A 25,478-nucleotide genomic window follows, 5' to 3' on the forward strand; every position below is an offset into this window, starting at 1 on the left:
CACTCCAATTCACTCAAACCAACCTCACATCCAAGAGAACAAGTGGTATGAGAAATATGAAGCTAGTATTATACAGGTAGTACCTCAGCGTTTTACTCCAATCACTTAGTTCGAGTACTATAAAAAATCTCGACTCAACTTATTTATTCCTCAACACTAATATCCCAATTAGTATCATTAACTAAACCACATTGCATCCGACCTGTTTTCACTAACTAGAAGTGGAACAAATCTACTGACAAGTACTTTAGTTCAAATTTAAGAAGAAATATAGGTTGCAAAATGAATAGAAGGTAATGAATCTGTGTAACCTGCTGGTCTATTCTCACCTTATGCTCAATATTCGTTTGCTGGTTCTTGTCCAGGTGGACCTTGATCAATTGACTTCCATCTTGTTTGACTCTAATTCTCTTGCCAACAATCTCAGCAGGAAATACAAGGTCTTCAAGTATTGCATCGTAGACAGCTGTTAAGGTTCGGCTGAGGAAAAGAACAAATAGAAAACAATTACTTAACAATAAAGAAAACCATGAATGCTTCCCAAGAAATAATAAAAAGCACCAGCACATTTTATTTGAGATTTATCAAAATATCAGAAAAAATTGCACATTTTTGAGAATTAATTTATTAAGAGTGGAAAATTGAACTTTTTTAAATGAGTGAAATGCAACATTAGAAGACTTGTATTACAAAAAGGTGACACAATAACAGAGGTGTGTGGCCTCCGAAGAGGCCTGGTGCAGGTCTTTAGAGCTGACGCCGTACAGGCGACCTGCGCGAGTATGGGGCCCTACCAATGATGAAGACAGCAATGAAGGTTAAAATCCCCAACCCAGCCGGGAATAAAACCCGGGACCCTACAAATCAAAGGCCAGCACGCTTACCATTTAGCCATGGAGTCTGAATGTGATGTCATTCACTGTACACTATCATTATTTGCTGCTTCAAAAACAGAAATTGCACTACTTCCCCTAAAGTTCCATCATCAAACATATTTTTAAACAAATGAAATGTGTGGAATTACTGACCATAACAGTGTGTTGATATGCGATTGCTTCTAGTAATAAAATGAAAAGGAAAAGTCCATATATAACTATAATTCGACAAAAATTACACATTACATAAAATCAGCTTCATGGTCCTTATCGCACTTCAATAGATTCACAATTAAGTATTTATTTATTTTCCACCTAGTCGATACAATGATTGCTTAAGGCAATTTTTAATGATCAAAACTGGTACATGTTTCGTATATTATCAACATCTTTTTCATCTAAACAGTGTTATGTGGCTGAAGATGTTGATACTATACAAAACATGTACCACTTTTGACCATTAAAAACTGCCTTAAGCAATCATTGTATCGACTAGGTGGAAAATAAATACTTAATTGTGAAAAATTACACATACGTCTAACCGTTTTAAGTACACAAGAACCTCGTTTATCCAGATTAAGGAAATATTAACTAGTTTGGAAACAGTAAAAAACAGAATATTAATAATTGTTCAATATTTCTTATTGAATATTTACTTCTATTCCTCTTTCAATAATATTACTGAATGCAATTTTGTATGTTAATACCAAACTTATCCTATTCTGTCAAAAGGATATTGATTCAAAGTATGACTAAAAGTACTAATATTTATTTCCAAAATGTAGCAAAAAAGATAAATTTATTACATGTTTATGTTGAGTGTTTGTACGTACAGTAAGTTATAGTATATATACGAAGGTTATGCCGAAAGATTTTAGCAGCGCGTAAACCGTAATTCTGACGACAATGGGATTACTTTCATTTGAAAGAGCGATGTTTGTCGACCTTGGAACATGCGCGCGCATCCCCTCCTAGCGGTAGTTCCTCCTCAGTGAGGCAAGAAATCACAGGCAGTGCTGAGTCAGACGCTGTGCAAGATGGATGTCACGCAGCAATTTCCAACGATTTTTTATGATTATAAAAATAAATTAAGTGCTGAAGATTTCCATTCTTCTTTGCTGTGCGTTTTTGGTGAGTCTGCCCCTTCTAGAGCCATAGTTGGAAATTTGTTTCGCGAGTTTTCAAGGGTTCTGCAGTTAATTGACGATGAACCTCATCCCGGTCGACCAGCAACAGCTGTGACTCAAGAAAACATTGATGCTGTGAGGGAAATGATTAAAGCAGATCCACATCTTACATTTTGTGAGATTGAAGGGACCTTAAATATTGGGTCAAGAGCAGCGCAGACCATCGTTCAGAATTATTTAGGCCTTACCTAGAGATGTGCCCGTTGGGTGCCACATTCCATGCCAGAGCCAAGAGGAGGAGAAAGTGGACTGGTGTCATTTCATGATAGAAAAATTCAATGGAGGGCAGTCCGAAGACACCTACAATATCGTCACAGGTGATGAAACATGGGTCTACCATTATGACCCTGAAACGAAGACAGTCTTCTGCATGGTGCTTTCCAGGAGAGGAACCACCCACAAAAGTTCAACGAATTCGGAGCTCTGGAAAGAAGATGGTGGACACTTTTTTTTTTTTTTTTTACGAAAATGGGGCATCTCACCTCTGTGACCTTGGACACAAGTCGTACAGTCAATGCTGAATGGTATGTGAATGACTGTCTTCCCAAACTCCTCGCCACTTGGAGGTCACAGCACCCAAAGTCGAAGAGTGGGCACCTTCTGCTGCATCACGACAATGCATCTGCACACAGGCCTGCCAGAACAACGGACTTTTTGGAAAGGAAAAAAGTGTGAGTGTTACCTCATCCCCCCAATTCACCTGCCCTGGCCCCATGTGAATTCTTTCCATTCCCTAAGACCAAGGAAAAAATACGTGGGCAGCGGTTTTCGTCAGATGAAGAGGCCATTGCAGCGTACGAAAGTGCACTAAGTGACATCTCGAAAGAAGCTTGGACTGAAACGTTTTCTAACTGGTTTCACAGAATGGAAAAATGAATATGTGCTAATGGAGAGTATTTTGAAAAGTTGTAAAATTGTTTCACAATAAAAAAATTCTCACACTATGCTAAAAACTTTCGGTATAATCCTCGTACTAGACATTGAACAGCAAAGGTTCACTCATTTGAGTATCAGAATCTTCATTTGATGTGATTGAAGGGTCTGCAGATGGAGGAGATTGTAAGGGCATGTTTGCATCTTGGCATTGTTGAAACTGAGTCTGGAAGAAATGAATTTGCGGTTGATGATTCACTAGTCCTGGCCAAGGCATCGATTGCTGTTGCATAAGATGCTGTTCCATCGGACACTGTTGCACAAACGGATGATGCATACGCTGCATTTGCATAGGATACTGTACCATTGATGGTGAAGGCACAGGATTGGAGGGTCTAGTACAGGGATGGCAAAACTATGCAACACGTCACTATGTGACACGCGAACAAGATTTCAGTGGCACACCACATGAACATAATTATGTTTTATATATACGTCATGTACTACAGACAATACATATCTTATAGTGTTTCACATGTAAGAAATAAATATCGAAAATATAAATACTACTTGCAATATGGCAACACTGACAGGTCTGAATGTCTACTGAAATAGTGTTGTTTTGTATACGGACATCGCAAACATGTTTTCGGTGCCGAAAAGAACAAAAATTTAACAAAGGTTGTGACCGTATTTTTCAAGAACTCTGGACAAGGGAATTTGGACTGATAGAAGGATGTGTTGCCTGTGTTCGAAAACAGTTGTATGCCCCACATTTAATGTAAAGCACAATTTCGATACTGATCATTCAAATGTTTGACCCAATTCAAATGAAGAAAAAAACTTTGTTTCACAAAATATCGAACATTACACAAAACAAATTAGTTCTTTTGTATCATCTTTCCAGCCAAGGAATAATATCAGTGCGGCTGTTTCGGTTTGTCTCGCTGCATCGTACTGCATGCATGGGAAACCGATTTTTGACGGTGAGTTGTTGAAAGAAACTCTCTCATTGATGTCCAACACATTATTTGATAACTTCCCTAACAAACAACTAATGACTAGCAGAATTAAAGGAATGGCAGCTAGTGGAATTGCCATCAAGAATAGAATAATAAAAATGAGTGAAGAAGTTTTGAAGCAATTGAAAGCTAATTTGGATAACTCTCACACGTATGCAGTATATTTTGATTAAAGCATGATGAAAGTGACTTTACAAACAAGGATAGCTGCTTTTTTCAGATTTCTTTATGGAAATGTGATGAGAGAGAAATTAGTTTAATTGTTGGACATACAAACTACGACAACATCAAAAGATAATGAAGCTAATGGAGGAAGAAGTGAAGTCCATTCGCAACATTAGAACTTTTGATTTTTATATCTAATAAAATACTTTTCTTTACAATTTGTTTTACGTCGCACTGACAGATAGGTCTTGTGGCGACGATGGGATAGGAAAGGCTTACGAGTGGGAAGGAAACCGCCGTGGCCTTAATTGAGGTACAGACCCATGGGACATGCCATCAAATAGCTGGTCATACATGGAAAGATTTTTTCGCAGGCCTCGCCTTTGGGGCCAGATCCGACAGACCGCCTGCCAGGCGTGACCTTCAGAGACCCGGCCTGCTGCTCGCCATCAACTGTGACACCAAGCTGTCGTGTTGTGCAACATAATCTGTCAACATTCCAGACCCTTCTGTTAATTGGAATGATCCTTTTGTTCTCGGCAGGCCAAGCCTCATCCGCTGGCCTTTCAAACTAGTTTGAAATCCTTGCCAGCCGAACTTACAACTGTGCAATGGACATTGAAGCAAACAGTGTCCAGAGGGGAAGAAAAAAAAAATTTGCTGTTGCGGCTGTTGGGATGTGCATTGCGCTATATGTTAAATCATGCAAACAGAAAAATCGATCGAAGTGGATGAAATTATGGATAGGAGAGCGAGAGAGCTTTTGTCACATCAGTCTGATACAACACCTGAGAGAAAATGAACCGGATGATTACAAGAATTATTTGCGAATGGACCACAGCGATTATGATATGCTGTTAGGTAAGCAAGTATGGATTTTTCTCATTATGTTAGATGTTTGATCTGTCTCAGTCTCATCCTTGGTTTTGACAATACGAAAGAGACTGAGGTATGAGCGATGCTAGTAATACCATTCCTTATGCAGCCAGTCCCTGTTAGGAATGGTATGGAAATATCACTCATAAGGACAGCTGGCGCGTGCATTTCGGTGGGCTTAGCAGAGTGATATGTGAGCAACTTCTGGATCAGTGAGGAAAGCAACGGGGAACTACCTCACTCCTCATTTCCTTAGTACGCTTCTTCAGAGATGCCTAGCTCATCTATGACAGCTGTTAGCATAACTGTGGAGAATCAAACCAGCATTCGGGCCGAGTACCAAACATACACAACACATACATAATGATTTGTTTTGTGTAGCTATTACTGGTGAACAGTCTAGTTGAAAGCGTATTTACTGTAGAGATTGTAGCTTCTAAGCTGAAGGAGGAAAGGAGGATACTGAAGAACGCTTGATTGCGACACCTCATGTTTTAATTGTCAGAGACATGGCCGCTCTCTGTACATTTCAATAAATTTATCTACTGGAGCCTTTGTGCACTCCATGCTTTCCTTACAAGAGGCTTGATCTGTGAGGCGAGGTCCTTCCGTTGAGGTGCGGACAACAGGTCTCGCCTGTAGCAGATAACGTCTCAAACTGATCTCGCTCACTAACGAGCAGTTCTAGCCTGTCGGAAGAAGTCACAAAAGGCCTCATCTGTCACAATTCCTTTCCGTGTATGGCCAGTTAATGTATTTACAAGATATATGTATAATGAATAAATAACATATTATGAAACATAATCGGCAATTCTGAAAGGAAGTTGCGGGGGTGCTGTAGGTTGTAGATTTTCCTTAATGGAAAAGAAGTGGCACGGTCAACAGATAAGAATAATAAACCAGACTTAAAATTGGCACACTAGCTGAAAAAGGTTTGCCATCCCTGGTCTAGTATAACCCACTTACTGCCATCCTTGCAGTACAGGTCTTTGGGCAGCAGCTTCGAGAGAAATCATATCTGCCCAGAGTTGTAATTTTCTTTCAGCAGGCACTTTATGAATCTTGATTAACATAGAAAGGAGAAACAACTTATCCTCATCTGTTTCTTCGAAAGTGCGAGGTTTCTCTTCTGATGCAATCTTTTTCTTGAGAACTTCAATTAGGTCATTGTCGCTGCTGGTTCCTTTCTTAGATTTACTCTGGGAGTTATTAGATGTAGACCCACTATCAAACGAAATGGAAGTTTTATTTTTTCATTCACGATGTCTTCTTTGTCCACGTTTGTAATACAGTAAAACCTTGTTAATTCGAAGTGGTTGGGACTCAAAAACCAGACTTCGAATCACGCGATTTCGAATTAACCGCCAATCCGCAATTCAGAAGTGCCAACCCTTACCGCGTTACAAAATATTCCAAGGTGCGTTACTGCATGCAGTTAACCTTGATTCACAGTTTATCTTTCAAATGCCATTAAAAAAGAACTATTTCAAAAATGTACCCGAGAAGGTGCATTTACATTATTCAAATAATGCACTTGGATATCTCACTGGCAAACATAACCTCACGCAATGAAAGAAAAAAAAAAGCACGATTCAGAGATGAGGAGAAATCTATGTGGGCTCCCATGTGCAAGTGCTTTATTCATCGGATTATTATATACTGTATGCATTTTAGATGCCTTGTATTTACACAGAAAGTACCCGATGCTCTTAAAATAGAACTTTCCTATGCCTCTATCCTTGTATGATTTCCCGCTATGGCACTTCTCTTGTACTTCAGAAATGTAAATACTTGCGGAGTCACAAAGTATTCTAAGACCCATTAATACATGCAGTCACCACGATTCACAGTTTAAATCATTCATATGCCACGTAAAAAAAAAAAAACCTATTTCCGAAATGTATCCAACAAGGTGCATTTACAATGTTAAAATAATGCACTTGGATAAATCACCAACAAACATAACCTCACGCAACGAAAGAAAAAATCAAACAATTCAAAGACTAGGATAAATTATGCTGGGTCCCCTGTGCAGATGCATTAATTTTTGGATTTCTGTACTGTTTGCATTTTAAGATGCGTTATACTGGCATGGAAAGTGCCAGGCGGCCTTAAAACATTGTGGCTTATCGAACTTTTCTATGATGAGGGGATAAAGTTTCTCGCTTCCATGTGCATTGCAACTCACCAAAGTAACGCACTACAATGACGCCCATCCCCCACCCTTGTACGATTTTCCGGCTGGCACTTTCTCCTTTGAAACCATAAGACCGTTTGGGCTCGCATTAAAATTAAGCAACGCAGTTTCATCGGCAATGACAATATTGTTCGGTGCCTACGAATTTATTATATGAGCCACGTTTTTTCGTCAACTGTCGGCATCGCCAGTGTTAACGGATTCTGTTTTTCCGCACACTGCCTGTTGCGTGATATTACGGCGTTCCTTAAAGGGTTGAATTAAAAAGTATTCCGATTTCATTCAACTTAGCAACCAGGAAGCGCACTGTAGACCCACCAAAGTGATTGTAAGTGCGGAAAGCTACCGCTCCACGCGTTCTATTATGACGCAGATAAATTTTGAGTTGAAATTGCTCTGTAATATACCAGTACTATTGTTTTAAAATGTAAAGGGAGTTTCGAATTAAAAGTCTGAATTTCAGTAATGAGGCCGACATTGTACTTCGAATTACGAACTATCCGTATTTCGAATTAAACAATTTAAATAACATACAAAACTGTATCTCATGTTTTCGGGAACGAGAGCTTCTTCGAATTAGGTGGGATTTTGAATTAACCGATTTTGAATTATCGAGGTTTTACTGTAGTTTTTTTCACTGCAGTTTCTAAAAAACGTAGCTGTTCAAAATATGTATAATGTTTGTCCTGGTTGCAGCTGAACCACTTTTGACAATCTTTAACCGAAGAAGTTCTCTTGTGTAGCATGAACGGATGGATTTCCACTCTCAGTGTCACTGGAAAAGGAAGAGTACAATACAATAAAAAACAAGACAGGTGAGTCACCTTTCAACACACCGGATAAATAGTTAACCTTACAGTGGTAATGTGAGAAAATCTCCTGTCATTGCCAACATAATAATTTTGTGTGGCTATTTCTAGCCGAGTACAGCCCTTGTAAGGCTGACTCTCCGATGAGGGTGGGTGCCATCTGCTATGTGTAGGTAACTGCGTGTTATTGTGGTGGAGAATAATGTTATGTGTGGCGTGTGAGTTGCAGGGATGTTCGGCACAGCACAAACACTCACCCCCCTGGACCATTGGAATTAACCAATGAAGGTTAAAATCCCCGACCTGGCCGGGAATCAAACCCAGGACCCTCTGAACTGAACGCCAGTACGCTGACCATTAAGCCAACAAGTCGGACTTAGGTAACGTTAAATCTGTGAGAGAAATTTTAAGTTTCTGTTTTTATTATACAAGAAAGGATTATGAATGGTTTTCAGTTATAGTTGGATGGTGTTATGCATCACTTGACCAAGTGCCAAAAGTAGATATTCGGATATTGACACAAACAGAAAATCTTTTGTATTAATTCATATTTCCTGTTAAATGTGAGGTATTCTATACCAAAATGAAGATAGAAAGAAAAATTTTCTACTTAATGTATAAAATTTAGGGATATTTGAAGTATATTGCCATAATCTGAGATAATGGCGCTTGGTCACTTGATGCTTTATTGAGGTTACTTTAGTTTTTTGTTTTGCATCACTTGACCAACAAATAAAATTGTCATTTAGTGATCGATTGGATTTTTAAAAATTCAGTGCAGTGTTAACTAACTGTATTGCTTATTTAAGTATAGGATTAAAATATACATAACAGCATACTACAAAACATAGAAAAACACAAATTTTAGAATATACAGTAAAACCTCGTTAATTCGAAGTCGTTGGGACTCAAAAATCGGACTTCGAATTACGTGATTTCGAATTAACCGCCAATTCGCAATTCAGAAGTACCAACCCTTGCCGCGTTACAAAATATTCTAAGGCCCGTTACTGCATGCAGTTAACCTTGATTCACAATTTATACCTTTCAAATGCCATGAAAAAAAGAACTATTTCCAAAATGTATCCAAGAAGGTGCATTTACAGTATTCAAATAATGCACTCAGATATCTCACTGGTAAACATAACCTCACGCAACGAAAGAAAGAAAAAAAATGCACGATTCAAAGACGAGTAGAAATCTATGCTGGCTCCCATGTGCAAGTGCTTTATTAATTGGATTACTATACTGTATGCATTTTAGATGCCTTGTATTTACACAGAAAGTACCCGATGCCCTTAAAATCGAACTTTCCTATGACACTATCCTTGTACTATTTCCCGCCGGCACTTCGCTCGTACTTTAGAAATGTAAGCACTTGCCGCGTCACGAAGTATTCTAAGACCCATTAATACATGCAGTCACCTCGATTCACAGTTTAAACCTTTTAAATGCCATGGAAAAAAACTATTTCCGAAATGTATCCAACAAGGTGCATTTAGAATGTTCAAATAATGCACTTGGATAAATCACTGACAAACATAACCTCACCCAACGAAAGAAAAAATCGCACAATTCAAAGACGAGGATATATTATGCCGGTTCCCCTGTGCAAATGCATTATTTTTTGGATTTATGTACTGTTTGCATTTTTATTATAGATGCTTTGTACTGGCATGGAAAGTGCCTGACGCTCCTAAAACATTGTGGCTTATCGAACTTTCCTATGAAGTCGGGATAAAGTACCTCGCTTCCATGTGCATTGCAGCGCACTACTATGACCCCCATCCCTCACACTTGTACGATTTCGCGGCTGGCAATTTCTCCTTTAAAACCATACGACCGTTTGGGCTCGCATTAACATAAAGCAGTGCAGTTTCACCGGCAATGACAATATTGTTCGGTGCCGACGAATTTATTATATGAGCCACGTTTTTTTCGTCAACTGTCGGCATCGCCAGTGTTCTAGGATTCTGTTTCCCCGCACACTGCCTGTTGCGTGATATTACGGCGTTCCTTAAAAGGTTGAATACAAAAGAATTCCGATTTCATTCAACTTAGCAATCACGAAGCGCACTGTAGACCCACCGAAGTGAATGAAAGTGCGGAAAGCTACCCCTCCACGTTCCGGAACGCGCGATCTATTATGACGCGGAGCGGACAAAATTTCGAGTTGGAATTTCTCTGTAACATACTATTGTTTTAAAATGTAAAGGCAGTTTCGAATTAAAAGTCTGAATTTCGGTAATGAGGCCGACATTGTACTTCGAATTCCGAATTATCCGCATTTCGAATTAAACAATTGAAATAACATGTAAAACTGTATCTCATGTTTCCGGGAACGAGAGCTTCTTCGAATTAGGCGGAACTTTGAATTAACCGATTTCGAATTATCGAGGTTCTACTGTAGTGTAGAAATTACACTGGTAGATCTTAGTATTAAGGCTTCATAAACACACAGTTTCTCCAAGTGTAACATAATGCAGGATTTTAAGAATTTTCGAGTTCAAAATCCATATTTCCACAATCAAACCCATCTATATCATCGTCTATTCCAGGATCACTAAACAGGTCCTTATAGAAAGGCTTAGCATCGTTGGGAATTAGCTTAATGAGGGAGCGCAGGTCGTTCAGCTTTGCTTCTGAAACTGGTTTGCCATTGGGCTATAACGGAGTAAACAGACCATGTAGAGCTGATCCATTTTCATTTTGAAGCCAGCTACCAACTGCAGATTTCTTAATATTCACTTCAACAGTGCGATCTGCATCAAAATGCATTCTGAAGAGAAATGCTAAAAGGTTTATCTTTCTTCAACTATTTCTCTCACATGCAGCCAGTTTACCTTCTCACTGTTTGTGCCTGTCTTCCTGTTTACAACGTGCTTCTCCAAATGAACTGTACTATTAAAATTCGGTCCAGTCATTCTGTGCACAACAAGCGGGTTTTCTTTCGGCACACCTTCGTAACATTTATGTAGTCTTCGGCGGTATAAAAGCGCTGCTGAAATTTTAAAGCACGTTCTATATCCCCAAAGTCGCTGTCGTTAGGGAGGAAGCTATGGCCTGGAAACAGGAATTTGTGTAATTTTTCAACGGTAGGGTGTTGTTCCAAAACGGTTTTCAGAAGTAGAACAATCTTTATATTACGATTCTGGCCTCTGCAAGAATCCGACCACAATATGACTTCTTTGGCTTTTTGCACGTTTTCCATGAGATGCTTGTACGAGCAAGATCCAACGTCCGGAGCCCCTGTCCTGCCTCTCCTTTCAAGCAGACATAACAATGACCTTTATAATTATAACTGGTATTATAAATTTACTCATTCGGAACAAATATTTTAGGTTCCCTATGGAAATCAGGTGCCGCTAATAACGATATTCAGCCGCCAAACTTAATTGTTACGAAAATGCAAACTCTGCATGAATTGATAAAATGGTGTCAAGAGAAACGAAGTTATTCATTTTGAAGGAAATAGAATGAAGGAAAGATAGTCTTTTCTGTGCATTCAGCGTGAGTCTGAAAAATCAAGAGAAAATAAAGGGTTGGATGGAAACATTTGACTTGGGAAAAGCTCATGGAACTTTTGAGGGGAAAAGTTGGACGTATGTGAGAGATATTCTGCTCATTTATGATTCCAGGAATGTCGTTCTTGGAACATGTTTGTTCAGTATTTTCAGGCCAATGAACAATTTGAGGAAATTTTATATCATTTAATGCAGCTCCCACAGAATGTATTGACCTACAGGCCGAAGATTTCGCCATCCCATGCATATCTACAATACCATGGTACTGACCACCATTTCCTAGCCATTGTAGTGATGTTTTAACCTATGCCCAATATCTATCAGAAGTTCTTCCACTTATATTGTGCTTAACCTAAAACACTCATTGTGTTGAAATACAGTGTTAAACTGGAAGTTTATTCTTTCCCTATACAGATGGTAGTTTTCATTTTCATCACCACCATCACTACTGCTAGACCACATATTTATCAAAATGTATCTGAAATAAGTATATTTAAATAACACTAGTACATTTATTTATTATTGTCCTTTCACTGGTAAAAAATACTTCCCAATTCACTAGTAAGTTACATGTACTAGTACTTTCATGGAACACACCCATAAAAATTCACTGGTAATTTGTAAGAATGGAGTAGTAAAGTACAACTGTAGAAAATTCTTTTGTTTAACAGAAACTGGTATTTTTACTAGTTACTAAAGAATTTACTTGTAATGTACAACACCATACTTTTGTGGAATAGGCCCCTGGAGTTGGCAGAGCCTATCTTGGATAACTGGTATTCATCACCTAAGCTGTTTGTAGAATGTTGTAATAAAATCACAAATACTGTAGGAATTGTAAGAAAAAAACAAGCACGTCAAGTCACGGTTTTGCTAGCTATAAAAGACATGACCGCAAGGACGTTTACATGTTATCTTCAAAGCATGCAAGTGTTGAAATCATGGACACAAGGAAACAAAAGAGGAAGAGAGGAAATAGCAAGGATAAAGTAGCAGAAGGGGAAACTGTCAAGAAGCCAAAAATGGTCCTTGAATACAAGGGAATGGGAGGGGTGGACATGCAGGATCAACCAATTGCCTGCTTTCCGATTATAAGGATATTTATGAAAGGCTACAAAAAGATTTTCTTCTAAATGTTTGATATCGCTCTACTAAACACGTTATGTCATCCATTCCAAGATATTAAACAAAAAAAGCACAGAAGGACTTGGCAGATCAAATTCTTCAGTCTGTAACTTTGCCTGATTATGAAGGAAGACTAAGGATTTTGAATAGCCATTGTCCGGCTAGACTGCAGGCAAAGACACAGGCACAATTCCCAAGACATATTCCTCCCACAGCAAAGACGCTTCATCCAGCTTAAGGCCTGCAAAGTTTGTACTTCACAAGGAAAACGCAGCAAAATCACCTGGGAATGCGAGAAAAGTGAAGTACCTTTACATCTTCTTTCTTGCTTCAAGGGTAAGCACACCAACGTTAACTACTGGAAAGTATATTTAAACATTTTTAAACAAGTTCAAAAGATTTTAATGATTTACAGTATCTGGTGAATCGCATGATTTATGCCCTGTTCATTGTCGCATGGGGCATTCTGTATCACAGCCTCTATTTTAAATAAGTATCGTGTTTACTTGTGTACAAGACCCATTTTTTCCTCACTTTTACAGCCAAAAAAAGTAAAGGAGAGTACAATATGTGATAACCTCAAGTTTTGTGCAGAGAACACATGACTTCTAGGCTGTAAAGAGCTATAAATTGTACATGGAAACATTCTACACTGTTCTTTAACAAACCTATTAATGTATTTGAGGTATACTAGCTATTTTCATTGGAAGGCAGCATTTCTAAATGTAAAAAGTCAATAAATGGTGAACACTACTTTTAGACCTACATATAAAGTAAATATTATCCGTTTCAGTTACTCATATCATGTCATTCATTTCATCTCGTTAATTCCTCTGATGAGGTCGACATCAGGAAGGGCATACGGTCGTAAGACCTTGCTACGAAGATTCGCCTTGCTTCATAATCGACACCGTTGAGAAAAGGGATAAAAGAGTATTGTATTATCATATTATACAAAATAAATCAATGGCCAATAATTTGTCCCTGTCAGTTGAGCAGTAGGCCACCAGTAGTTGGTGTAGGCCTACCACACAGTATACCTGATCAATGCTTTCATTTTAGTTGTCTTGTGCCAGTAACTTCCCTGCTACCGGCGTGTCGCAATTCCAAGTGACACCTTCACTGCGATCTCGACAGCCATGGACTGCAATTGAGACCGAGAGTAGCCGAGGTACTTTTAAAAATAGTTTTGATATCGATTATAGAGTCCAAACTGTGTGAAGCTATTCCCAAATGGTTTCTGGAGATGGTCTCTGATATTTTAAACTGGTGCATGTGTAGCAGAAGCCACCCCTTCTGAATAAAGCGTGCCAAACCAACAGCTGATAACTAGCGTATGTTACGAGGTGCTTTTTATTCTTTTATTCTTTAGCTAGTGGCTTTACGTCGCACTGACACAGATAGGTTTTATGGCGACGATGGGATAGGAAAGGTCTAGGAGTTTGAAGGAAGCGTCCGTGGCCTTAATTAAGGTACACCCCAGCATTTGCCTGGTGTGAAAATGGGAAACCACGGAAAACCATCTTCAGGGCTGCCGACAGTGGGATTCGACCTCACTATCTCCAGGATGCAAACCGCACGGCCAACTCAGCTGGTGTTACGAGGTGTATTTCCGAATGTAATACATAGTGACTGGAAGCATTCTTTTGATAACTGGGGCCGTTCAAAGTCAGACCCTTATTTTTTAAAAGTATATTTCATTTTTGTTCTCTACATTTATCACATCAGGATTTACCTAAACAGCTGTAAATGAGATAAGAGAGACCACACTGTTTACGTTAGGTATGGTATCGCCCGAATAGTGTCAAAAGTTCCACAAAGGAAAGAATAAAAAATAAATAATAGGAAGGTTTGCCGCATTTATCGATATCTACAGATGTGTGTGTTAGGTCATCAGCCCAGAGGCTGGTGTAATATCACAAATATTATTATAATATTTATCGATTCACCTGTTCAACACAATCCACTATTTCATGTGGTTAAAATTTATACATAAAAGTCATAGGTACATGTTTCACCCCCCCCCCCCCCCTTTTTTACGGGCATCATCAGCCCATTTCAATCTTAAAATTAATGGATACGGGATCTTTCTAATCTTATAAACTATAGGGTAAAATGTTGGACAATAATCTCATAAAATGTTGTACTACATCATCTAAAATAGGGATATTGCACAGAAAGTATGTTAAAAAATACTGTGAATTAACAGTTTTTGAAGATTTTAACGTGGTTAATCATGAATACCTGAGAGTTTAAAACCAAAATGGATCCTCTTCTTATACATCATTAGGACTGAGACGGCCTTGAGCGTAAAAGCACAATCATCCAAAAGGGATGTTTACTCGATTCCCATAGCATGAGTTCAAGATAGTAAAATCAATGTCAGTTATTTGAAATAGAAGTATGCACGTATTAAAATATGTACGGTTAATTTATCAGAAAGTCGTAGAAAAGAAGATGGGACTTCTTGTGGAGATGTTGCTTTTTTTTTTTTGCTAGGGGCTTTACGTCGCACCGACACAGATAGGTCTTATGGCGACGATGGGAGAGGAAAGGCCTAGGAGTTGGAAGGAAGCGGCCGTGGCCTTAATTAAGGTACAGCGTCGTCAGCGTCACTAGCACTTATCAGTGAATCCAACACGGCGAGAGCGGCAAGTACATCATTCTTTGACGGAATAGTTGCCGCCTGCGCCGTATCTTCGTCGTGTTCAACATCAGCTGTAGCTGCATCTCCCGCTGGCGTCACAGCTGATCATCATGGCGGGATCCCGCTCTTCTGAAGTAGTCTCCGCAGGGTCTATGGCGATATATTCGGAGAAAGTCATACCGACATCGGACTTTTGCCGTAACTCCTCCCATTCATCTTCATTGTAGTCTTCTTCTGCTCCTTTTTCTATTCATTTAACGAACCAAAACCACACTTGACGAAGCAGTTCTTGATGGTCGATGAAGGACCAGAGCCCCAGGCAACTGTCACACTCCGCATTGCATCAATTACGTTCCACTTGCGTATTTCTCCAGCCGGAATATTTCTAGCAACTTCCCGGAGAAAGTAACGCACCTGTCACTTTCTGTAGGCACGTTTCACAGATGAAATTATGCCTTGGTCCAGGGGCTGCAAGTAGCTCGTAGTGTTGGCCGGCAGAAAAAGAAGACGCACGTTTTAAAATTAGATTATGTTTGTGTGCAGCGCACTTATCCAACAACAGAAGTATTTTCCTGTCCTGGAATGCCATTTTGAGCTCAAGGCATACCAGCCATTCCTCAAAAATTTTGCCTGTCATCCAGGAATTCTTAGACGACTTATATTTGCACGGAAAGTGCCCGATGCCTTTAAAACATCGCGGTTTCTCGAACTTGCCTATGACGAGGGGAGGAAGTCTCTCGCTTCCGTCTGCTTTGCAACACAGAAGGACTGTGACCCTATCCTTGTAAGATTTCCTGCCATGGCACTTCTCTCCCTTAAAACCGTAAATCTGTTTGGGCTCGGCATTAAAAAACAATGCAGTCTCATCGGCATTGAAGATATTGTTCGGTGCATACGAATTGATTATGTGAGCCACATTTTCTCGTCAACTGTCTGCATCACTAGTGTTCACTTATTCCGCTTCTACGAACACTGCCCGCCACGTGATATTATGCCGTTCCTTAAAACGCTGAATTCACCCGTTCGAACACTGAAATTCAAGACCCATCTTCAGTGCCAGTTCATTCGCCTTCCCCTTAATAATCTCGCCATCTACTGGGATATTGTTTGCCCGAACATGCCGAAACCACTCGACCAATTGTACTTCCAAATCCGAGTGTTTAGCTCCTCGAACGCGCATTCGTTTTGCTGTATTTACACCCTGCCTTTCCTGAGCTTCTATGCTCTCACGATTTTTTAAAAACGTTTGAAGTGTGGACACAGGAATTCCAAATTCTTTAGCTATTTCAGTTTTCGTCTTTTGTCCTTTGTCGACCTCCCTTATAATTTTCACTTTCTCGCTGAGTGTCTTTGAAGAATACTGACGCTTAGCCACCGCAATACAAAAAAAGGAACACGTGCCCTAAACTAAAATATCGTAACAATAAACTAAAACACAATATTAATAAAATATAACAACTTCGAAGTTTATAAATGCACACTAAAACTTTAAATAAAATGAGTAACTAGAAGAATACAAAAGAAATATGATTTCACAACAACTTGGCAACTCTGAAGCACGCTGTAGACACAACAAACACAAAGTGAAAGTGCGGAAAGATACACGTTCCGGAAGACACGTTCTATCGTGACGCGGATCATTTTTAATTCAAATTACGCCGTAAAGTATTATTTTTAAAAAATTGAAGGACAATTTTGAATTAAAAGTTGTTAGGAGCTCAACTTCGCTTACCTTATGCATACTTCTCCGCTCCGATTTAGTGCACATTATATTGCGCTGCTTCACGAACTTTCAGCTTACAAGTCTGTCTCACCACTGCTTTGACTGTTGCCCCTCCACGTGCAATCACCGTGACGTCACCCGGTTCCAGTGTTTTCTCGAGCTCGCTTCGCTTCCGTATATATACTCGCCGCTTTCTCTTGTCCGGCGATCAGGTGTGATTGATATGTTGTAATCGGCAGTGAGAGCTTGAGCAGTGTACACGGCTGGACCGTGTGCATTTCAATTTTACTTCATTCTTCTTTACGTACTGGGTGAGCAGACTTTTATTATTATTATTATTGTCATCCATTCAATTTTGCCCTCTCTTTCTCCATATGGGCTTGGCTAATGCTTGGATTTCGAACTCTAGTCCCTTCAGGACTCTACGAAATTTCGCTGTGCCAAACTATTGGCTTTAGACTTGTGGTGGAAATGTGAAAGAAGAAGTGTGCTGGACTAGCGATATTATGGTGACCTTCAACTTCTAAAGTGTTGTGCATGAACTTTGCCTTCCCTCGTTTTGAAGTGGGACTTGACAGCCTGATCATTTCCCTTTCCCTGCTGTTTGTTTCTTGGTTTTCTTTTCCCGTTCCTCTTTCCATTCTCCTTTTCGTCTCCCATTCGTATTTTCCCATAATTAGCTAATGAAATTTTGTAACATTGTGCTCTGCCAATTTCGCACTGCGTCTGCTGTTTACATTTCGAATGTTCTAGTATCTTCCTGTCTTAAACAAGTGTGTGTTAGATTTTTGGGGGATATGATGTTGTTTTATTGCGTACCATTTTAGGTACTGGAAAGTTCCCTTTAACTTGTATAATTTTTACTTGTTCCTTTTCAAAATTTCTTGCTGTTTTTTGCGCGGCATTCATGTGAACGTTGTCATATTGGAACTTGAATGTAATGAGAACATTAATTTATTCCTATAGCCCTTATCTCGTACCTGAGTATACCAGATTTATTGTGATTTGTGTGGTTACCCCTTTTAGTGCCTGTATGAACTAAAATAAGACCTGTCAATAACTTGTATGATTCCCTTTTTCTATGGTGTATCAAACGGTCCAATTTTACTCTCTGTTGTGAAAACATTTGTTATCTCTTTTGAAGTTGTTTCAATATATATGTTCATCTTTTCTAAACCTGTGCTTTTGGGAGTTCTCATTTCTGTGTTCTCTTTCGTTTTGCTTAGTATGTACCTACCGCGGAAATTTCCCTTGGGAAAAGGCCCATAATCGTAATCGGCACATGACTTGGGATGTGATCTGCACTGATTGTGGTTATTCGAAGCATGACATTTGAATGTGCCATTACTCCATTCTACACGTTTCCCTGCGCTCTGCTTTGCTAAGTTCTCTGTGCGGCATACCAGCACATATTACTGGGAGTCTTTCGCTTCCTTCATATCGAACTTTCATTGATATTTGCCTAGCGATTGCTGCAAGTACTTGGAAATACATACCCATATTTAATTATACCAATGTACCGCAACAAAGTCTGAATTTCAATACTGGGACAGACGTTCTTCAAATTACGAATTATCCATATTTCGAATTAAACAATTTAAATAACACCAAAAGCCGTATCTCGTGTTTTGGGGAACGAGAGATTCTTCGAATTACGCGGCATTTTGAATTAACCGATTTCGAATTATCGAGGTTCTACTGTAATTGTATTGAATAGGTGGGGTAATAAATATAGCCCTTTGTAAACTAAGTGAGAACTAGTAGTCTGTAATAATGTTAAGAAACATATACAGGGACACTGTTTTATCTATGACAGGGATTGTCTCTTGTCCGGTCGCCAGCGCTGCGAGCTTGTCTCCCGCCATTTACCATCAGATTTCATTGCCACAGCAAGTCATTATATCCCGCACAAAATACAATGTTTACGCCTGCTCTGATTGGCTGGTTCTTAAACCTAACGTAAAATTAACCGCAAGAGCTTTGGGTTTGCAATCCCTTAATTTTACGGACTTGCAGTTAAGTTTACGTTGGCGCATTGTGAATGGCTCCATTAGATAACATGGCCGCTAACTTCTAAGTTAACGTTAATTTTAAGTTTACGTTACGTTTGCATTGTGAATGGGGCTTCAGAAAGGCCACGGCTATGTGGCAGAGTTATAATGCAGCTACTGTACCTGACGCTTAGTAAAATTAAGCTTTATGGACAACAGAAATATTTTCGTGATGGATCATCGTATTGTAAAGATACGTGGAACAGGTATTGCTGGCAAATTTTCAAAGGATTCTCGTCGATATTATGATGCCAATTTTCAGTTAATGGTTATTAAACACTTCAGAAATGTACAATAATTGTGCAGCTGCAAGAAAATACGGCATAGGCCTAGCTAAAGCCAATATTCGGTGTTAGTGTGAAGACAAAGATAGCTAAAAAATTCCTTTACTATATAAAATATGCATTCAGTGGCCTGCAACAAGGACACTTTAAAGAAATCGAAGATGAAGTTGTGAGGTATGTGCACGAAAAACGCAAGGGCGCAATGTCCATACCATGGCACAGTAATCTTGTTCGTTGACCTTCAACATCCGCGATTAGGCATATACATCGCTAGCTGCTGACGTTTGCCAAACTCTGCAAGCTAGACTTGTGTAGCGGCTGGTTGTAGCTGATGCTGAGTAAAAGTAACAGCATAGCGTATCGAAGAGGAAGTGAGACATCATCTCCGTTCGCCCGTAAGAGAGCTCAAAAGGTTGGTGGGACACCTGCTTGCTGGCAGCACAGGCGACTGTGCTACCAACAGAGACCCTTGGCCATTAGCCCGCATTATATTCGCCTTCAGATGTACTAATTTTTATTGCTAATTATTGTCGCTGTCAGAGATGTTTCGACAGTTTGCATTATTAGTGTATTCACGATTGAGTGGTGTGAGAAGCGTTATGTTTTAAATACCTCTGTCTCTGTCGCTATTGTGCTATAAGGCAATCATGCCCCCGTGTTTTGTACCCGGCTGCAGATCTGCTTATGACCGATAGTCTTCAGGTAGGCATTTCTTTAGGCCCCGTAAAGAGAGGGGTGTTTTACTGTAATGGGAGAACGCTATCCATAGAAAAGACCGAAAATTAACTCATAACTGTTTCGTGTGTGACATTAATTTTTGCGATGAATTTCTAGTAAAAGTAGACTCGTTTACGGTGAATGGTGAACGAGTATAGAGATACCATGACAGGGCTGGAAATTAAAATCAGAAGCATTTCCTCACTTATTTTCTAACCTACGCAAGTATATTTCTAAGGCAGTTAAGAAACGCAACTGCCCCACGAATACGCAATCCACACGAAAAGATTTCTCTAATAAAAGCCTTGAACAGATCGTAAGTATCAGTGATAGTAATCAACCTGTATGCTCAGCAGTTGAAGATAGCTCTAATGTCGCAGATGCTAGGAAAACAACTGCGCTATTAAAGAGGCGATTGTAGAATCAGAAACTTAATTTCATTAGAACGCAAAATCAACTCAATGTCGCTAAAGCTAAGATACATTTGCTTGAAAAAGACATTTCTGATGTAAAATTGTAACATCCGCAAGCTATTGAAAATATGAAATGAATAAACGGTGAGTAAAATAAGTTTAAATACCAAGACTGGGCGCCACCTGTAAAACAATTAAAGGTATAACTATGTAGAGCAATGAGAAACTCCCTCTCCCAAGGCGACGGTCATCAGGCTGACGAAGCTCCAGACTTACTTTATAACCTTACTTGTTTACCCCTGAAATTAGATGTGGGTAGCATGCTAGGTTCATCCTCACCCCACTGATAAAAAAGATTTACTGCAAGTTTCATTCCATGACTTTACTTCCAAAATAATAAAAAATATATAATAAATACCACTATAATCATCACTTGATGAGACCCACTCCTGATTGACGTCCACAAAGGCAACCTACAAACAACTACAACCAACATAAAGCATTACTTGACAAGACCTAGTCATTTGTCGTTTACAAAGGCAAATATACACACTACCATCAACAACAAAATCATTACTTGACGAGACCTAGTAGTTTGTCGTTTACAAAGGCAAATATACACACTACTACCAACAACAAAATCATTACTTGACGAGACCTACTCGTTTGTCGTTTACAAAGGCAAATATACACACTACTACCACCAACAAAATTGTTACTTTCATTGGATATACATCTCTTAACATCCCTCCAGGTAAGAGTCCCACTACACTCTCCACTGTTACAGAACAAAAATTGTATTCTGGTAAAGAAAAGTACGACGAATTTCTCTACGTACGGATGCAACCGAATTAACTCTGTGCACAACCACACATCCACTACCGAAAGTAGATTCGGTATGCATCACCACATCCACTGTACATTATCTAGTAAAAGAATTATAGTCTAATTATTATACAGAGTTGGAATTACAAATAAACACTTAGTAGCGTCTTTTACATAATGGCCACCAGAAACTCGTAGCATCAGCGATATTTAGCGTGCTCACTCCGTAGGTAAATATACTTAAGAACAATAGAGCATCGCCTAGGAATCTGTGCAAAGTAGCACCCGCGCGCCGGTCCGAGTGAGAAACACACAGAATCAAAAACACAAAGACAATCAGAAACAGAATCAGAGTCAGAATCAATTGCCGCACACGCGTATAGACTTTTATAGGCTTGCTGCACATGGTTATAGCGTCCTGAAAAGTTTACTAGTAGCAACGCTCTAACAGGCACTTCACGCGTCACTCAGTCAACCCAACCTCGCTTAAAACAAACCCCTCGTATTGGCTATCGTGCGTCCGATGTGACATCGGCCGTCCACTCACATACATCCACATTGATCCACTCCAATCTTCAGCCTATACTACCTGGCCGTACCCCGTGTTTCCAAGCCACTTTGTTGCAACACATTCAACTGACTTCAACCGTCCTTCCCGATATAGTCGCTGTTTTCCCGGTTGCACAACCCTTACGGCTAGGCCATATTTGCAGACTCTTACTCAAACGGAAATTTATACAAAATATAATGATGCACATATGCAATATTCTGTAACTACATATACTTCTAATAATATTACGTTTCTACATTCTAAATAAACAAAATTACATGATTTTCATGACTTTAACATTACAAATTATTTTACGAAATTTCTTAACCTAAAATTTGGGGATCGTACTTTCGTACAGTTACAAAATCAAAGAGAAATTTCACTCAGTCAAAACCAATTTGGTTCTCTCAGCAAAAAACAGAAAATTATAGTTGATACTATGTTAAAGAAGTGTCAAGCACAAAGTAAAAAAGGAATGAGATAGTTCTTCTTGATGCACTTCTTTTAAAAATTAAGTCTTCCAAGGGTTATTGGCACTGATTAAATCATGACTTGCTGCCTTTGCCTTCTGAATCCCACTTGAAAAATTTGGTGAAGGGCCTAAAATGTTCGGATGGCATAAATGAGCATGCTACTGCTGCCATGGCAGATTTTTTTTTAATGGAAAGGAGGAACAGGAACGCTTAAGGACGTTGATATTTGATGAGGTGAAGTTACGAGAAGAAATTCACTTTACCTCGGAATCGTTGCAAGTGAATGGTTTTGTTGATTTGGGGAAATTTACTGAAGATACAAGCAAGGGTCAGTTGGCAAATCATGCTCTAGATTTTATGTTTGTTCCTTTTCTATACAACTGGATACACCCCATAGCAATATAAGCTAGCCGGAACGCCACCCCTGGTGATATAACTGCAAACATTATCATTCAAGTCATCACACAATTAGAGCAAGCAGGTGTCTGATTCATTGGTTTCACAACGGATGGCAGCCAGTCGAATAAAAAGTTGTAGAAATGCTTAGGAATATCTGGTAACATGGAATCTGAAGTGTTATATCTCCAATCCAGCTGACTCCAACAGAAAATTATAGGCATTTTCAGATGCTCCACATATATTTCAATGTGTAAGATATCATTTTCATGACAAAGGAGGTTAATTATAATGGCAATATTGATTATTCATTCTAAGTTTACGAACGTGACTCGTCTCCTGAATTTTCCAGATTGAAAGTTTGCTACAAACTGACCTCCGAACACTTGGATCGTAATTAGTTTCAGCGAATGAATGTAAGACTGGCATTTCAACTATTCAGTAGATCAGTCGCTAAAGGTATAGCATTCTATCGGAGTATTAAAACGCAGGGTTTAGAAGACAGTAAACAAACGGAAATTTTCACAAGCAATTTAAACTACCTGATTGATGCATTAAATTAGTCTATTCCCACTCAAGCACTGTATAAAGGATCACAGGCACATGAAACTTCAATTAAATGGCAGGATGAATGAACTAGTGCTAAAGATGGGCCTTGAGTTTCAGTGTTCAAACGGGTGGCTTCAGCATTTTAAGGAACAGCAGAATCAGTGAACACTAGCGATGCAGACAGTTGGCGAGAAAGCGTGGCTCACAATCAATTCGTATGCACCGAACAATATCTTCAATGCCGACGAGACTGCAGTGTTTTTAATACCGAGCCCAAACGTACTTATGATTTTAAAGGAGAGAAGTGCAATGGCGGGTAATCTTACAAGGATAGGGTCACAGTCCTTCTGTGTTGCAATGTGGACAGAAGCGAGACTTCCTCCCCTCTTCATAGGCAAATTCGAGAAGCCACGATGTTTTGAGGGCATCGGGCACTTTCCATGCAAATACAAGTCATCTAAAAATTCCTGAATGACAGGCAAAATTCTTGAGGAGTGGCTGGTATGCTGTGAGCGCAAAATGGCATGCCAGGACAGAAAAATACTTCTGTTGTTGGATCAGTACGCTGCACACAAACGTAATTTAATTTTAAAAAGTGCATCTTTTTCTGCCGGCCAACACTACGAGCTATTTGCAGCCCCTAGATCAAGGTATAATTTAATCCGTGAAACGTCGAAAGCGACTGGTGCGTTACTTCCTTCGTGAAGCTGCTAGAAATATTCCAGTGGGAGAAATATGCAAGTGGAACGTGACTGACGCAATGTGGAGTGCGACAGTTGCCTGGGACGGTGCTCCTTCATCGACTATCAAGAACTGCTTCATCAAGTATGGTTTTGGTTCATTAAATGAAGTAGAACAAGAAGACTGCAATGAAGATTAATGGGAGGAGTTACGGCAAGAGTCCGATATCTGTATAACTTTCCCCGAATACATCGCCGTAGACCATAAAGAGTGGGATCCCGCCTAGATGGTGGACTATTCCGTCAAAAACTGATGTACTTGTCATTCTAGCCACGTTGGATTCTGTGATAAGTGCAAGTGATGCTGACGACGCTACAATTATACAGACCGGTTAACACAGTATTTACTTTCAATTATTACTTTAAATTAACACCTTTTCACTGAATTTTGTCGCAGTGAGTTGTTTTTTGCTCCGCATATTGATGTAAATATTGTATATTTGTGCTAATTTTGTTTCCGCCTAGGCTCTCTTTTGTTTGTTTTTTCATTTGCTCCTTCATTATGTTTTTTTAAAGCATTTTTTCAAGTTATACTATGTAAATTATTTCAAACCCCCCCGTCATTTATTACTGAAGATGGCTCAAACGAGCCAAAACATGTTTGAATTTGTTTACTCCGTCTAATGACTGTGTTATAAAGAGATTTTTAATTTTTGTAAATGTATTTCATTAATTGAAGTAGGCACTTTCCAAGCCTATTACCGATTGGTCAGATGATTTTGTATTGTTGAAAATGGTTACGCATGCAACAGTCATGTCCGTCATCAAGTTGTGATATCCCATCATTAAGTCATATCAAATGCAATAAAGTATAGAAGGCACCAAGTTCCTTTACTTCAAAATCAAACATTGGCGCCCATCAGCACGGCTCTCAATAACCTGAGATGTTCAATATAAGCAAGATCATGAAAAGTGAAATCCAGAAGTGAAAACAATGCGTCGCAATTGAGGTTAAGCAGCGGAGTAAAAAACACAACACATCTCGAATTTGTGGAATCATTCACAGATATTGCATTCTCGTTCATAACAAAAATCAGACCGCTGAGGTCAACAACTTCAATGGAGTGCGGAAAAAACCAGTAATCAGGCAAGTACGATTCGATGTTACGTACATACAAAGAAGTAAAGACAAGATTTCAAGATGTACGTTCTTCTAGCTGCTCACTGTAAGAATCTCCGTGCGACCGTGAGTCTCTTTGACATATACACCATCCTTGCTATACATACGCTACTCTTAGACTTAGATTCTAGCCTCTTTCCCTTAGTGCATGTTCGTAACAATCAACTGATCAACATAATAATAATAAGAAGAAGAAGAAGAAGAAATGAAGTCCATTGATCCTCCTGTTGTCATAAATATAAAAGATCCAAATTCCTTTGTCATATAACCTCAATTCAGCAATACGATTCCTTTGAACTTGTACATAACCTTCACGCAACCCCTTCGAACTTTCACA

At 39.2% G+C, this 25,478-nt stretch overlaps 1 protein-coding gene across 2 annotated transcripts in view; it reads right to left on the reverse strand.

Annotated features, from left to right (window-relative positions):
- The window catches only part of LOC136867342 (small ribosomal subunit protein eS7), a 79,567-nt gene that overhangs the window by 23,386 nt on the left and 30,703 nt on the right, over positions 1-25,478 (reverse strand). For both annotated transcript variants that reach the window (XM_068227074.1, XM_067144509.2), the window contains exon 4: positions 330-480. In XM_068227074.1, the coding sequence (XP_068083175.1) occupies positions 330-480 (151 nt within the window). The remainder of the gene's footprint in view (positions 1-329; positions 481-25,478) is intronic.

Source organism: Anabrus simplex, chromosome 3 (assembly GCF_040414725.1).
Source record: "Anabrus simplex isolate iqAnaSimp1 chromosome 3, ASM4041472v1, whole genome shotgun sequence".
NCBI lineage: Eukaryota > Metazoa > Arthropoda > Insecta > Orthoptera > Tettigoniidae > Anabrus > Anabrus simplex.